Genomic DNA, 17,181 nt, shown 5'->3' with positions numbered 1-17,181 from the left:
GCTGGACGACTTAAGTTTGACTTAATGAAAAAAAAAACAATTATTAAGTTTTCTTATGAGTTACTTGCGTTCTGACCACTTGTCATCCATTCATAACTTTTCGAAAACAGAACATAATTTGCAACTTTCTGTCGCGATAAAATCATAATTTTGGCCGCCATCTTGGCTGATGCGGTATTTTCCATCAACAAAATCACTGCAGGCTCAATTTTCAAGCTCTCAACCGCTGATATTTTGTACTGCAGCTGCATTTGCGAAAACACGAGGCGATCGCATCAGCTGATGTTTTGATCAAAATTTGCCGTTATCTTGGCCTGGTGCCGCCAGCAAAGAAAAAAAAAAGCAATGTTAACACTTCAGAAAAACAAATCAAATATGAATTATAAGAGAAAAAGCGTTCTTTTCTTCCGTGGTTGCAGTCGAAGATGCCCTGGCTTTCATTTGTGCCCGCATCATACGTTTCCGCAACATCACAAGCCGCTTGGGGGCGTGATGTTTTGTGAAATTTGTAAACCGGCAGCCAAGGTAGACAAGTAAAAAGTCTCATTAACAAATACTTGTGAATCAAACTTTATTAAAACAGATTTGTTGTCTTGAAGATTTCATGTATACACAGTGTTACATACATGTGATAATAACAAAAAAGTCAACTTTTCATTTACTTGTTGTACGGTCGCCATTCTTCGCTTTTGAACGGGCAAGTAAAATTTTCCCAGGGCAAGTATGTCATCTTGCATACTTGCCCGGCTGACGACTTGGAGAAAAAAACGAATATGGATCCCTGGAGGAGTAAAACAAATTTTGGTGTCAAATTAAAATTTTATCATGCAGTTCAAGATGACGCCTGTGGTTGACATCATGAAATATCTCACTGTATTGGCATTTGATTTAAGTTGTGCTTATAAATTATATAAGAGCTGCAGTTGGAATCAAATACATGTAGACCTGGCATTATCCATCCAATTTTATGAAAGTGGACATTGGCAAACATCTGAATGGACATATAGGTTTTTTTTAATTTTGTAGTAAATTTAAAGGGACACTGTCACAAGCTTCACTTCAAAAATTCAAGAGCCTAAAGATGTATAGAAACCTACAAATAGTGGTCCAGTTTTGTAAAAAACTTACTATGCCAGTGTACTAAAGTTATAAACAAGTGATATAATTGTGATGCCATTTGGAGCTTTTGATCTCTGTCCTTGTGGCCTGAAAAAAGAGCTAAAAACTAATCATGGCTCCTGTCTTCCTTCAACAACAACTTAGTACTTTATATCTTCATCTTGATATTCTCTAGAGGTGCATTTTGTATACACTGTACGAGCGATAGTATTTTGTCAATTTTAACCTTTAAAAAACGGTTGCACATAGCCAGTACTCATTCAACATTGTTGTGGAGATAAGCACGGCGAGGTCAGACTAGAACATCTTGACCAGTCAAAGAACATTCATGACATCATCTAGTGCTGCAGTCACAGTCAGAACTCTCGTTCCAGTGTTTAATTTTAAGTTAATGGAATTTTATAAACCTTTTAACATTGCAGAGTTGAGTTCCAGTCAAGTTGACGTACTGTGGCACTGTTTAGTGTGTGACTCTGAGAGTTCTGATGACACACTGGAGTGGTTTTTACAACAAGCTCAGAGTAAAGAGTTTCATGCTCTGGATGCTGCTGCTTTGCAATATATTTTTACTGAAAAGGTAGTCGCCTTCATGGTGTTGTGGTCTGATCTAATTTGCCTTTACAAGATAAGCTCACTCATGTTTATTGTAAAGCGCCATGATAAGATTTGTGATAATATCAACCCTCCAAGTAATACCATTTTAGTTGCCATGGCGAATAAAATTTTGGAGCTGGCGACTAAATTGAAACCGAAGTCGCCAGCCTGTCAATAAAAATTGAGAAGGATTGAAAGTGTGAGCTTAATTATTTTAGTGACTTAAACTTTTCACTGGCGATCAAACTTGAGCAGTCGGTGGCGAAATGGCCACTAAGAAAAAAAAAATACTTGGAGGGTTGCATATCATGCAAATACAAGTTCCATCATTGTCAAAGACCTTTTAAAAAGTTACGGGGATGTTTTCATTGACATGTTAATTGTTGACCTTGACATTGCAGTAAAAGGCTTTGAGATCTAGTAAAATTAATTTGTTGCATACAGAACTTTACATAAAATGTTAGTAATTATTAATAAAAATCAGATATGATGATTTACAGCACCAAACATTGTGCTTGATTTGCTGTTTGTTCTCAGCTGCCATCACTGCCAGCTGAGAAGTTTTCCATGACCGGCCTACACCTTTTACAACAACTGTACAAGATGTTCAAATACTCTGATGTGAAACCCTCTGATCCTACAAAGGTAAGTGCACAGCTTAAAAAGAAGTTAGCCTTTTAATAGTCCATTGTAAATACAGTTGAATCCTGATTACTCATACCCTCGATAATGTGAACCCCCCCCCCCCCCCCCCACCACCTCTCTGATAACTTGAACGTTTTCAAGTCCCGTTTAGGTTGGAGTTTTTGGGATTCAACTGTATTTAGCTTTCTTAAAGCACAGACGCTTACATGCAATATTTTACACCCTTCTTCTTTTGGTGTAGAAACTATCTCCTCTGCAGAGGCTCCTTTAGTGGGGGAAGGCGAAAAACACGGGGGGAGGATATACCTGGCACGAAATTGGATAGAAAATTTTGGTGGAGTTTTTTCTGTATCTCGACTAGCTCGACTGCCTTTACATTAAGTTATTCTGTACGTTATTAGTCCTCTTTTAGTAACATTCTGGTTGATCTGTAAGTACTTAACTATACTTGATTCACTCTCAACAAACAATAAAGTCTATTAGACTATCAAAACTCTTCTCATTATCTTGATTGAACCCTACCACACGATAGTAGGTTTTCTCAACTCTACGCACTTCTACGGCTCTACGTTTTTATTCTAAACTTTACACTTCTACGGCCCTACGTTTTCATTCTAAACTTTGCACTTCTACGGCACTACGTTTTCATTCTAAACTTAACGGCGCTTTTACCAATACGGCATTACTGCTTTTTCATTCTAAACTTTGCGCTTTTACGGCTCTACGTTTTCATTCTCAACTTTGCACTTCTACGACCCTACATTTTCATTCTAAAATTTACGCTTCTGAACTACGGCCTTACGTTTTCATTCAAAACTTTACGCTTTTACGGCTCTACGTTTTCATTCTAAACTTTACACTTCTACGGCCCTACGTTTTCATTCTAAACTTTGCACTTCTACGGCCCTACGTTTTCATTCAAAACTTTACGCTTTTAGCGCTCTACGTTTTCATTCTAAACTTTATGCTTTACGGCTCTACGTTTTCATTCTTAACTTTGCACTTCTACGGCCCTACATTTTCATTCTAAACTTTACACTTCTACGGCTCTACGTTTTCATTCTAAACTTTACACTTCTACGGCCCTACGTTTTCATTCTAAACTTTGCACTTCTACGGCTCTACGTTTTTATTCTAAACTTTACACTTCTACGGCTCTACGTTTTCATTCTAAACTTTACACTTCTACGGCTCTACGTTTTCATTCTAAACTTTACACTTCTATGGCTCTACGTTTTCATTCTAAACTTTACACTTCTACGGCTCTACGTTTTCATTCTAAACTTCACACTTCTACGGCTCTACGTTTTCATTCTAAACTTTGCACTTCTACGGCTCTACGTTTTCATTCTAAACTTTGCACTTCTACGGCTTTACGTTTTCATTCTAAACTTTACACTTCTACGGCTCTACGTTTTCATTCTAAACTTTACACTTCTACGGCTCTACATTTTCATTCTAAACTTTACACTTCTACGGCTCTATGTTTTCATTCTAAACTTTGCACTTCTACGGCTTTACGTTTTCATTCTAAACTTTACACTTCTACGGCTCTACGTTTTCATTCTAAACTTTACACTTCTACGGCTCTACGTTTTCATTCTAAACTTTGCACTTCTACGGCCTTACGTTTTCATTCTAAACTTTGCACTTCTATGGCTCTACGTTTTCATTCTAAACTTTACACTTCTACGGCTCTACATTTTCATTCTAAACTTTGCACTTCTATGGCTCTACGTTTTCATTCTAAACTTTACACTTCTACGGCTCTACATTTTCATTCTAAACTTTGCACTTCTACGGCTCTACGTTTTCATTCTAAACTTTACACTTCTACGGCTCTACGTTTTCATGCTAAACTTTAGTATGCTTTACGGCTCTACGTTTTCATTCTAAACTTTACACTTCTACGGCTCTACGTTTTCATTCTAAACTTTACACTTCTACGGCTCTAGTCGTTTTCATTCTAAACTTGACACTTCTACGGCCTTACGTTTAAATTACACTTCTACGGCCCTACGCCGATTTTCCTTACGCTTTTACGGCCGTATGAGTCGAGTCGAGTCGAGGTTGAGTAGAGTCGAGGTGGAGTAGAGTAGAGAAGAGTAGCGTATAGTAGAGGAGTAGAGTAGAGTGGTGTAGAGTATACTAATAAAACGTAGAGTGGAGTCGAGTTGAGTTGAGTCGAGTCGAGTCCAGTGGAGGTGGAGTAGAGTCGAGTAAAGTATAGTAGAGGTGGAGTAGAGTAGTGGTTGAGTCAAGTCGAGTCGAGGTGGAGTAGAGTAGAGTGGTGTAGAGTACAGTTGTATAGAGTAGAGTAGAGTCGAGTCGAGTAGAACATGTAGTAGAGTAGAGGTGAAGTAGAGTAGAGTGGTGTAGAGTACAGTAGTATAAAGTAGAGAAGAGTAGAGTAGAATAGAGTAGAGCAGTCAAGTAAAGATTGTAGCCGAGAAGATTGTAGCGAAGTTGAGTGATGGTAATAGATTCTTATAATTCTCTCTGTAGACTAGTATTCCTATATCCCTTTTATTGGCCGGTCGAGTTAGTCGAGGCAGAAAAAACTCCACCAAAATATTGTATCCAATTTTGGGACACATTTGGGGGAGGAAGGCGAAAACACGAAAAATGAAAAATAGGGGGAGCGCAGGGGACGATGGGAAGGGCGAAGCGACAGAGGCCGAGGTCTCTCTCCTTTCCTTTTCCCTTCCCAGTGTCCCCCGCGTACTTTCATTTTGATTCTCTCCAGGCTCTGCGCACTTACATGTACTTTTCACCTCTCCCCCATTTCCCAGCCCATATGAAACACGAAAGAGGCCTCTGCAGAGGAGAGAGATGTAGAGAAAGTTATCTTGATCTTTTGATTGCTGAAACTAGCTTTGATGGTCAATATTTTAAATGTGATTGAATATTTGTATTCCCATTAGCTGTGTGGCATAGATCAGTTGTGGAACATAGCTGTGCAGGCCAGGTCCACTGAGGTCAGCTGGGCAGCCATCTCATACCTTAACTCACTCTACATCAATGGTAAACAACAATTCATTTTAGATCGCTGGGATTATTGGTATTATAGAATACTTGTCACAAGTAAAAGGCTTAGAAAGTCAATCATGTGCTTTTACATGTAGCTAATCAATCTCTGATTGGATTGAGTCAGACCCATTACCTGCATATGCAACTTACATGTCCATGTTGATGTGCTAGTGATTCCAAGGGAGTTTCTGATGTCACTTTCTTGCTTGTTTCCAACCCACCTGTTGCCCATTAACTCAATAAGGGAAACATTGTCGCTGTTGCTAGTTTCTGGAACAAGATTGTCGCTACAGCTATTCTGGAGCAATGTCGCCTGTCACCAAAACCCCTTGGAAGGCCTTAGTTATGTATGTTTAGACCAGTCTCTGATAATGCCAATACTGGTCAGGGCAAACTCGTTCTGCCTGGGTTGTTGTTGGTCACCATTTCCTCCCTTGGAAAGTAGCAATGTTCTTAATCTATATTTTAAATGCTTATCAATGCAGCAAATGGTGGTTGTTTGAAGTTTGAAGATGAGTTTATCCAGAGATGTATGACCATCATTGGAGGTGCTTCAAAACATCTAAACATGGTATGTACAGTAATGAGTTTGAATTAATTACCATTACTTGTACAATTTCATTTTGTATCATGTATTGTGCAAAAGGTACACATGAACATAATATTTATAATGAATTTACAGTGAAAATTTTTAATGAATTTATAATGAATATACAGTGGTCTAATGGTTAGTGCAGTGGACTCCAGATCAAGCGGTTTGGGTTCAAGCCCTGGGGTGGGGGGGGGGGAATCACTGTTTTGCATTCTTGGGAAAGGCACTTTGCTCTCAGAGTGATTCCCTCCACAGGTGTATAAATGGGTACTGATCAGGGCCATTAACCTAGCAAATGACTGCGTTTGTGACCAGGATTAGCCTCCAATCCTTCTACGTGCTTTATGCTGTGAAGCTTTTGTCACATGGCGGCTTGGCTTGTGATCATAGGTGTACGAGGCGGGGGGGGGGGGGGGGGGGCTGCAGCCCCCCAGTGCCGAAATTTTTCGGGCAAAATGCTTGGGATTCGGGCAATAAGCCTAGAGAAAAAATAGAAAACAAGCCGACAAATCTCAACAGGACGTTCAAAACGAATTACATCAACAGAAAAAAAGTATTGGAAATATAACTTTGTGGTTCAAAAGTCTAACTGATTTCTCATGTCAATTGCTATAATCTCGTTCGATTTCCCTGTGTTACTCCACAGTTTGATTCAGTTACAATCATTTTGAAGTAAGAAGGAAATTGGCGAGGGTAACCAGAAGTAAGGATTCTCTGTAGCTCGACCGTTTGCGCACGGTGAATCCAGCCTAAGACCTTGAAACAAACTAGTGCTTTGACTCAAATATTAAGTCGTAAGGCCTAGCTCAAAACTTTTAACGAAATGTTTTAACTCATTTACCTGACATGCACGCTTTTACATATCTTTCAAGTGAGGGAATGTAAATTGGCTGCCCGAAAATACGTTAATTTTTGCTGAACTCAGGAGTGGATAAACAATAATTATATTTCCGAAGAAAAAAGATACAGTGCATTGACATCTTCGGGCAACACCACGAAATTAATAAAAAACACGATCGTTTCCTTAAAGCAAGCAGGCAAGTTGAGGTTTGTACACAACTATTTCAATGCACGTTTCGTTATCCATTTAAAATGCCTTTTTATTCGCCTTTCAATGCATGTCATTTTATTTTTCGGGCAATTAGGTCTCCTCCGCCCCCCCCCTCCCCCCTCCCCCCAGGTCCGAAGGTGCCGTATGCTATGCTTGTGATTAAGCTATTTTTGTAACTTGAGTGTTTATCACGTGTGATGTACTGAGATATTTTTGTCAGGATAATCACGACAGGTACTTTGTCATAAAAGATGTGAATATATTCATTCCTAATCAGGTACTTCATTCTCATGAATGTGTTGATCTTGTCCTTACAGGAACAAAACCTCCAGATAATGGAGAGAGGACTGCTTTTACTCAAGAGTCACATTGAGAGCTTCAAAAGAAGGTTTGTACTTTCTGTGTCTATGTTCATTGGTTTTGGTGCAATTTATTTTTAATTAAGATTTTTTGCTCATTTTCTCTCTCTTAAACCTTTAAACTTCTCCATTATTTTTAGGTTGTACAACAGTGGGCTGTGGCAGCCCAAACAGATTTGACTGTATAAAAGTCTTGTATTGTTTTTGTTCCTTCTAGGTTTGCATTTCATTTGCGTCTCTGGTGGCTGGAAGGAAGAGGAATTACATGCCATCAGCAGATAGCTCAGAGACCAACAGAGAAACATTATCCAATCAGAGTCATGTGCCAACCTGCTGGTCTCTCAGACAAGGTAAAATGTACTGGGTAGCAAGTTAGCTTAAAGGAGCTACATCATGGACGAGGCAACTTGAAAAAATTGCCAAAGTTTTTCAAGTTTGTCTTTTGTAATCCATCTTAATTGTCATCAGTACAACCATCCTTGTTTATTTTCGGGTTTTTATTACTTCTCTTTGTGTTTCCATGTTAGAAAACTGTTATTTTAAGGTTTCCTTCAATTTATAACCAATCAGAAAAATGACTTGAAATACCGTGACATTGCCCCTTTTAATCTTACCTACCTACTTAATTATTGTTCTGGGAAGAGTGATCCTATGCAAAGAGAACACAGACGACTAATTTATTCCTGGACAATAATTAATTTTTACCAACATGGCTGCAAAATGTTTTATAGGTAATTGTAATGTGTGACTAAGTCACCATTTTGGTCAGAGAAAACAAAAAATGTAGTCAGAAATAAAAAATACTCTGAAGGGAACTGTTCATTTGTTCACATAAGCTGTCTTGTGCCCATCTTTATAATGAAACTCAAAACCAGATACATAAAGAAATAATTTATTGCCTAACTTGTCCAGAAATATTATTTCTTTTCTAACATCTTTTTCAGTACAGAGCAAGGTGACATGACAGACAGACACTTAATACCAACACCTCATTATTGTGGACAGTGGTTGTGGTCCCTAGCTCATACTTATACATGCACATTTCTATTGTTCCTGAGGTGTCCATATTTTCAGGGTTTGACTGTCTCAAGTGATAATACATTCAAAACCTGTCTGTACTTGTTTCTTTCCCCCATCTGACTGCAGACGGTCTTGGCTTTTACTTTGAGTCTTTTAGCAATTTGATTTTACTTGATAATACAGGGTACATTTGAGATGAACTCATCGGATCTTGTGGCTGACCTTCGTGCAGAGGTGACATTTTGGTGCAAACAGCTACAGGAGAAGCTCAGGAAGGACCCTCAGCTTGGAGAAGGCTCATCTCAGCACACACCCCTCTCTCCATTCTCCGCACAGTTACATCCCCCTTTCAGGCTTATATCCCAGGGACATGAATTAACCCCCGACTTAGATGAAAAGAGTCTTGCAGAAGTTGGCTTTAAAGACTTACAGGTACAACTGAAAGTTATTATGTTTTTTTTTTTTTCAAATCATTTTTTGTATTGAACATGTAAATCCTATGTTTAGCCCCAAGGGGTATCCTTGAGTTAAATCTTGTGTAATTCTTGATGATCTACATTGACTTTGATTGGGAGATCAGTAGAACAATTCAAATGAAAGCATCTGAACATAACATTCATTTCTACTGTTTATTACATTTTTGTTCTGTAGGAAATGGTTCTAACTTTTTAGTGCATGGATGAAATCCTAGTTTGTGACTGTTAAAATGACAGCTACATGTGTATTAAGAAGTACTTTTAATAGTGTGCAATCTCTATTGTAATATTCATTTGATGAAAGCTTTTGAGCTCTATGTTCACATATTGATTGATTGATTGATTGATTAATAAAAATTATTGACTGACTGACTGACTGATTGATTGATTGATTGACTAATTGATTAATGACTGAATGACTGACTGACTGACTGTTTGATTGATTGATTGATTGTTTGACTGACTGACTAACTGATCGATTGATTGATTGGATAATTAATTAATTGATGTGTACATAACTGACGCTTGTTTCATGTTCATTTCAGCTGGTTTTTGTATCTGTTGGAGCTGTAAGAAGAGACAGACACCATGACAGTGGCTTCATTCCCTCCTCTTCTCTGCCGTCACCTGACTGGGACTCCATACCCATGATCATTCTTCTTCAAGAACAATACTTTGAACTTCTCTTTTCCTTCTTGGAAGCTCTGGATTGCTTTGTTGCCTCAAAAAGCAGCCCAACTGAAAAATCACTTCCTGGTCCTTCAACATTACTCCAGACATCTAGTGACACAGTTGCCATTGAAGAGGCACTAGATCAGCTTGAAGAAATGGACAATGCCAGTGAACAAGATGACAAACCGCCTTTGCTCCCTCTAATGGAAAGTCGAGTTGAATTTTTATGTGGGATAACTTGGGAACTCCTGTTTCTTTTACCGACAAACCAATCCATTCTTAACAAACTGAAATATTTTGGTAGAGTTTTACACACAGACCCTAAAGGTAGTGATAGCAAAACTGGTACAGATCAAACAACTGAGAAAGATCAACCTGAACCTGAGGACAAACTTTGGGAATCATTATTGGATCCAAATTTCCCTCACAAACTCTTGTATTCTCTTCAAGTAATAGACTTGATACACAATGCCTCGAAGGAGTCACAGACACAGTTTTCGCCTACTTATTCTCGACTAAGCAGCGATTCTGATATCTCTGATAATGACGATGAGAAAGAACCAACTATGCCGCAAATTCAAGCTGCTTCTTGGGGATCACAGTTTATTGAATTTAGAGGCCTTGGTCACTTGTATCACATTCTTATGTCTAGTTGTTTAGAAGTCAGTGGAAACTCGCTATGGACGCAGTGGCGACAGGAATGTCTTGCGCACCTGTTGAAATTAATCTGCGAGTTTGGGACGATGAAACGTAGCAGTGATGACGACGACGATGTGTTCACGTCATCACAAAGTGACACAACTAAGTTGCAGATCCAGAAGAAAGATGGGCAATTTCGTGTCCGATACAAAAGTACTGACAAAGAAGAAGTGATTTGCATCAAATGTTTGTCTTCCAGTCTTATGTCGATTGTTAATGTGAACTCACTTTTGGAGAAACTGCTTCACATCTCCTATCAGGCAACACTGCCAATCCATGGTGGCCAAAGTAGAGTCAGTGGAGGAGAAGGTGAGCAGAAGTTTTTAGTTTGGTTTCTACGGGTACCAATTTTATCCTTTAAACTCGTCGTTCACTCCCCCAACACCAGTGACTGGAACTTTGAGACGCTTTGAGACATGAGGATCGGGTCTCAAGAATCGAGTCGAGACTGTCAACTTACATTTGAGTGGTACTGTGCTAACTGCCCCAGTCGGGTTTGGCCCAGAGGTCAAAAGCTCAAGAGTCGGGCACCTTATGAGTCGGGCATTATAGCGGGCCACATGTGTTGTATGTTGGTATACTGCATGAAATTCCAATGAAACAGGGAAATGCGCATTAAGTGTTCTCATCAAAATTAGTTGGCTGCAAAAGTTTAGCTACTAAATATTTGTAAGGTAAATAAAATAAAGTATTCGAGAGTTACATGATTGTACAGAATAAAATTTAAACCTTGCTTACTATTGATTGCAAAGTTGACAAACCCAATGATATACCAGGATTAACTGTCACAATCTACAAGCAGGGTTGACATTTATGAATTTCAGATTTCAATGCTCCCCCCCCCAAAACCCTCTACCCTCTTCAATGAGGGCAGCTTTAACTAGTTTATTGAGTTTTCCTGTCCTTGTTCTGCTATCATTACTCATTACTGATCTGTTTGTTTGTCTCACAGTTGTTCACCATGCTGTGTCATTACTGGTGTCTGCAGCCTTCACTGACAGCACTGTTAGAAGCTCCCTTCTTCAACAGAGTAACTTTAAACCTTGGCTACAGCAGCTTGTGTTATTAGCTAAAGAGGTAATGTGTGATGTTCATTTTGTCATTAATCTTTCCTCCCTCATACTAGTTAATCCTGTGCTGTTGAGGACATAGCCAGCCAGAAGGGTTGAATCCTACTGTTTTTCGTGATATATGTGTTTTCTCATCATGTATCATGGCTGTGATATTTCTGATTTTTTTCCCTGTTAAAAAAATTGATCATACACCCTTGGACCTTGCCTTTAGGCCTGTGCATATTATTCGAAACAATCAAAACTTGCAGTCAGCTTTGCAAACCTGATAACCTTAATTATTATATGACTAGCTCCGTGAGCGGTCGAGATGAAACGAATCCCGTGCTCTGATTGGCTACCCGAGCGGTCAAGATGGAGCCATCTTGACTGCTCGGGATCGCCCGCTGTGTTCCCGCAAGCCAAAAAACTTTTCAGTTCCGTCGACGCTACTACAAAAAGCTTTTCCGTCGTAAACTTGTGTCAGAAACCATTTTCCGAAACAACACAAGGATTTTCTGCCTGTTTCTAGCAAAAGAGAGTCCGATTACAAAGAAATAGGTCTTGAAGCGAACGAGAACAAACTAATTAAACAACAAATGTTAACGAGTTTCGTGAATTTTATTTGCCACAACAACCAGCTACTACAAAAATTAAACGCAAAGCGACTTGAAGACATAATATCGGGTTTTTTTTCGGTGGAAACGGGAGAGAAGTCAGAACCGAAGAATAAAGAATTCGGCAAACTTGTCGTTTGTGTAAATCTTGATGGAGAAAGCGGACGGCACGGCGAACCAGGCACTGCAAGCTTTTAAAACATCTTTTCGCCGAAGCCTCTAACGCTCACGTCGAATAAGGTCGGGACGAACATTTAAATCAATATTGTAGGAAAGTTCAAGCTTTTCCTGTGTATTTAAAAGCCCCAAACGCTTTCAACAATCACAATTTCAATATTCAGCTTGTGTCACCGTGATGGCAGGTTTGCACCACTAAAGCACCAGAAGCGAGCAAATACGCTGCAAAACGTCCAATAATCAAAAGCTGGCGGCCAGATGGAATGGACATTCTTGTTTTAAGGCTTCAAACTCAATGTTGATACGCAATTTTAGCCATTTCAATATCCTTTTGAGGTTAAAAAGAGGTGAATTTCGCTGTTGTCGCGTCGTTTTACTTCGTCTTGATTCATTCAAGAATTTGACAGTCACTCATTAAACTTGACCAATGAAATGATTTTAGCGTGCGCCATTGATTGTGCATGCAACTGGCTTCCTTTTCGGTACTCGAAAAAAGTCATATAATAAATCCTTTATTGACCAAGCTTGTTCGGTCAAGAAGGCAGGATATTGGCCTCGTTCTTTTTTTGCGTGTTTATTGACCTCGACTTCGTCTCGGCCCATAAACATGCAAAAAAAAAAACTTGACCAATATCCTGCCATCTCGACCTCACGCTTGGTCAATAACCCATATGTATGATGTAGTGTTGGCTGAAATAGTCAGGCTGGACCAAGTTGTTCAAAGGGAGGGTAACTCTGTCTGGACACCAGATAAATTGCTATCCAGTGGATACTGTAAGTGTCGACAAAACAGACCATGCTATCCACTGGACAGTGTTTTATGCGATGGATAGCGTTATCACCCCTTTGAACAACTGGGGCATGCTTCACAGTATTACACCCCCTGTTGCACCAAACGTATTGTAATAATGTTAAAGTTGTGCTGAAATTGAGATGTTGACTGTTTATTGCATGTATTTCTGTCTTCAGCCAAGTGTGAGATTTGAAGCCTGCCGTGGACTGTACAGATTGAGTCTAATCAGAGAAAATTCCTGTCTCATACAACTCATGGATGCCTTGCTAGACTCCCTTCCATTAGCGCAGTCTCTTCAGTCACGAGAAAACACTCACGGCAGGCGGCAAGAGCCCAGTGCAAGAGAATACTTCTCTATCCTGTGCAGACTTGTTGATGGTCTCCCTACTGTGGAGGGAGGTCAAAAGGTACATGCACTACCGGTATTCATTTACTACGGTTTAATAACCCTTTTAGTCTCGAAGTCAATGACAATAGGAATTCTCCAAACTGACTGTCTTAACTCTCTTTTGATGTTTGTTCTGAGAATTAATTTTTGGTGGTAAATCAAGACATTGTCCTCTAGTTGATGGTTGTGTTCTGTTGATGATGGTTGATGTTTTTGTTATCACCTACCTGCATGACAATGTGTGGACGTAAACATCGTAATATTCATATTCCTTTGTTTTCTGAATCTGCCTGAATTTCTTTTTTGCCATAGGATCATGATGTTGACCTGGACTCTCTGGCTAAACTTCTCGCAAAATACATACGAGACTGGTTAGTGATGGATTAATTTTGAGCAATGTTTATTTTCACTTTATTTTTTCTAAAATAATAATATTGATACATACTTTTCCATCTTTTCCATAATAATTTATTATAATGTACATTGATTTCTTTTGACACACCACGGCATGCCACCTTCCTTTCACAGTCAACCACGCACCAAGCAGAAGTACGGTAGTTATGAAAATGAAGGACTGAGTGGCATGTTGAAACTGTGTACAGCTGTTATGAGGCATGATCCATCTTTCAAGATGTCCCCTGATGGGCTGGTAAGTGATTTTTTTAATCTTGATTTATGGGTACTTTTAGCTCCATTTTGGTGACCTAGTCCATATGTTTTATAACCAAATTTTTAACTGACTCACTTTAAAACCAGTACACAGCGCTACCTTGTGTGTTGACTTAGTTATTATTGTTATGCTTTTCCTCTCCATCTCTCCTTGTGAATTAATTCACATCTTTATGCTCTTTCTGTAGTGTAATACCAATTTGTTATTATCTTGTTGGTTTACAGGAGTTTCTACGAGATGTATTCCATTCCTGCTTGTTTGCTTTACCAGAGGATTGTTGCGATGAGAGAGACTTACCACTCTGCAAATCCAAGGTACAATGTAGTGCATGTATGTTTTTTTCTAAAGTCAGTTGTAATAGATTATTTTTTTACAAATATGTAATGCATAAGTTTGTTTTAAAAGTTTTGCAAATACTGACTTGGAAACTTAATGTTGGTGAAGAAATTACTTCTATGGATCTAATTGACAAAACCACGGTAGCTTTATTACAACTTTTGTTTTTTGGTGGTGCATGGAAAATGTTCACTGTGTGGATAAAAATGTGTCTTCCATGCGTCATAATTAAAAGTTACAAACAAAAGAGACTAACATTGAAAACGGTTCAGCCCAACAGTTTTTCAAAAACTCATGTCGTAATCTGTTTTAATCTTCTTCAATTTCTGTCCATTCATAACTTTGTTTGCATTTACTTTTTAAATGGAGTATAATATGTTTCAGATGTCTTTCTCCAGACCAGCTTGCTAAGTAAAAGCTTCACAGCACTATTCACATTGGACAGTTTAGGCAAAATCCTGCAGAATAATGTAGAAAAATACAAAATACAACTGTTTAGATTGTAATAATTTTATGGTTAGATCTTCTTTAGGCTACCACTGTCAAGCCTAGAAAGCTACTTATGGCAACAGGGCGTCCATGGGAGAAAATTTTATTAACATGTGGTTGCTTCAACAACTTCACTTTGATAAAGAACATCAATGATTTGTTTACATTTCAGCTGGCAAGAAGTGCTGCCTTTGATCTTCTCCTAGAGATGGCACGAGGCTGCCGAGAAAACTTCCTTGAAATTCAGAAACTCTTATTGAAGCATCACAGTTCTGGTAAACATTTAAGATTATTTTTGATCAGTAGCAGAAAAAACCAAGCCTGCATATTACCAGCCTGTCATTGCGCAACTTTTGTGCAGTTAATTTAGCGCTGGACTGGTGAAAGCTTAGTCCTGGGTTCACACTTATATTCAGCATAGGTTTTGTTTTTGTCCAATTTCCATTTCCACCCATTTCTAGGGTGCTTACCATTTAGCCAAAAAAACCAGAAATTTCGGTTGAAAGACAAGTGGAACAGCAATTTTCCGGAAATTCCGTTCGAAAATTGTGGAACTCGTTTTGAGTTAGTCCTTTTTTTCCCGGTTGGTACGAACCGTCGGAAATTTTCTTTCCATTTAAACGAATCTTCCGTTTCCAGACCCTTTTTAGCACCTCCGCGCGGTTTAAGTCGTGTTTACAATATGGCGTCTTTATACCAATTTAGAACGTGTATGTTCACCTCGACCATAGAAATGCCAGCACTTTTTTAACAGGAGAAATAAGCTGCCTGCCTATGGTATTCCACGTTGGAATTGTTCATGTGTTTTTTCTCGGGACAGGATATAGCTCGAACGTGCCAAGTGTCGCTCGACTGCGAAATTTACTCGGTGCGTAGGATGGAACAGTTACCTCAAAATAACCTTGTATTCTGTTTAAATCGCGTCTCATGGAACAGCTGACAGCAGTAAACAGCATCAACCCATATTCTTCGTCAAAAAGTTTGTTTTCTACCTCAAAATATTCAGCTATATCGACAGAAAACAACGCTGAATTTCGCGCTAAATCGAGTGAGCGGGAAGGAACGCCTGGTAGAATAATGGTAAGCGAAATCTCATCCCGTTAGTCGTTATATTTGGGAAATCGCTTACCATTATGCAACGGTCACACCAACCGGATTTTTCTTACAAATGGTAAGCACCCCTAATGCTGTTTGCATCTTCTCTACAATCTTATATTCCAATGTAATTTATTATTGTAGATGGCAGAAAACGTTCTTCCTATGGCTGGCACTACTGGCCTCACGACAATGGCCGTTCACCATGTGGGCTGGTAGGAATGATTAATTTAGGAGCCACATGTTACATGGCCTCCTGCATGCAGCAACTGTACATGATGCCACAGGCCAGGGCCGCTATTCTCAATTCAAGGGTGAGACATCCACCTTTTTTTTATTTTTTATGAACAATTTTATTAAAGAAGTTGATTTAATTTTAGTTTGATGTGATGAGGGACCAGTTGAAACATCAGCAATTGAAGTATGCAATGGCATTGACAGAACTCATCATTAAGCTTGTTGCCTCCATAAGTAAAAAAAATTCGGATAGGGTAGCAGCTTTTTGCAAGGTCTCACATTAATGGCTCGCTACCCTTCGAATAGAAAACAACAAACAGGAACATTGCCCCTAGCCCTCAAAACAATAGCAAGTGCTGTACTAGAGGATCAGTAAAATTACAAGCTTACAAGAGCTAACACACTACTGAAAAGCCTGTTGCCTCCATAATCAGAGAGGTTGTATTCTACAAAATCTGCCCTTTTCAGTTTTATTACATACGGTATCAAACATCAGTGAGTTATTCATAGAATAGATTTGCACAATAATTATTACAGTGCTTCATGCTGTACCGTTGCCACTTGCAAAGTGTTTTATTCATTTTTGACAACCTGATGAGTTTCATTTGAACTGGCTAATTAAAGTGCAAGAACTGTAAGGGGCCAAGTTGTCAAATTCCATTTTCGCTCTCCAACAATTGTCAACTATGCCTCTCTTTCTTTTTTTGCATTTCGATTGGCCAATTTAAACAGAACTTATCAGAAAGTTGTCAAAAAGCTGCATGCAGCACTGTAATGTATTGAAAGTCTCAGGAGTTGTTTTGTAAACAGCTACACAAAATATTTATCAATGAGAGTTTGGAGGGTTTGACCAACAGAATGAACACCATTGCTGTACAAATGCCACATTGCTTTGATGTACATGTAGTACTTGTAGCTGATCACTAATTCTTTTGTGGTTATCCCTTAGCTCGCCAGTGATGTTAAACACGAAGTTCTCCTACGTGAGATGCAAAGGATGTTTTGTTTCCTAATGGTCAGTCAGTTTCTGAATTGTAACTTTTTTCTTCATAGCAACTTTGGTTTGTTCCATT

At 38.9% G+C, this 17,181-nt stretch overlaps 1 protein-coding gene across 1 annotated transcript in view; it reads left to right on the top strand.

Moving 5' to 3' along the window:
• Positions 1-17,181, top strand: part of LOC144636223 (ubiquitin carboxyl-terminal hydrolase 34-like) — a 73,433-nt gene that overhangs the window by 20,252 nt on the left and 36,000 nt on the right. Inside the window, exons 17-32 of the mRNA XM_078495376.1 lie at positions 1,542-1,696; positions 2,251-2,358; positions 5,283-5,382; positions 5,874-5,959; positions 7,349-7,419; positions 7,608-7,740; positions 8,594-8,842; positions 9,432-10,566; positions 11,210-11,334; positions 13,070-13,300; positions 13,594-13,652; positions 13,810-13,930; positions 14,176-14,265; positions 14,949-15,051; positions 16,016-16,185; positions 17,058-17,123. Of these exons, the coding sequence (XP_078351502.1) occupies positions 1,542-1,696; positions 2,251-2,358; positions 5,283-5,382; positions 5,874-5,959; positions 7,349-7,419; positions 7,608-7,740; positions 8,594-8,842; positions 9,432-10,566; positions 11,210-11,334; positions 13,070-13,300; positions 13,594-13,652; positions 13,810-13,930; positions 14,176-14,265; positions 14,949-15,051; positions 16,016-16,185; positions 17,058-17,123 (3,002 nt within the window). The remainder of the gene's footprint in view (positions 1-1,541; positions 1,697-2,250; positions 2,359-5,282; positions 5,383-5,873; positions 5,960-7,348; positions 7,420-7,607; positions 7,741-8,593; positions 8,843-9,431; positions 10,567-11,209; positions 11,335-13,069; positions 13,301-13,593; positions 13,653-13,809; positions 13,931-14,175; positions 14,266-14,948; positions 15,052-16,015; positions 16,186-17,057; positions 17,124-17,181) is intronic.

The sequence above is a fragment of the Oculina patagonica genome, chromosome 13 (assembly GCF_052425735.1).
Source record: "Oculina patagonica isolate OP01 chromosome 13, crgOcupat, whole genome shotgun sequence".
Classification (NCBI taxonomy): Eukaryota; Metazoa; Cnidaria; class Anthozoa; order Scleractinia; family Oculinidae; genus Oculina; species Oculina patagonica.
This window is presented reverse-complemented; position numbering and strand designations above follow the sequence as displayed.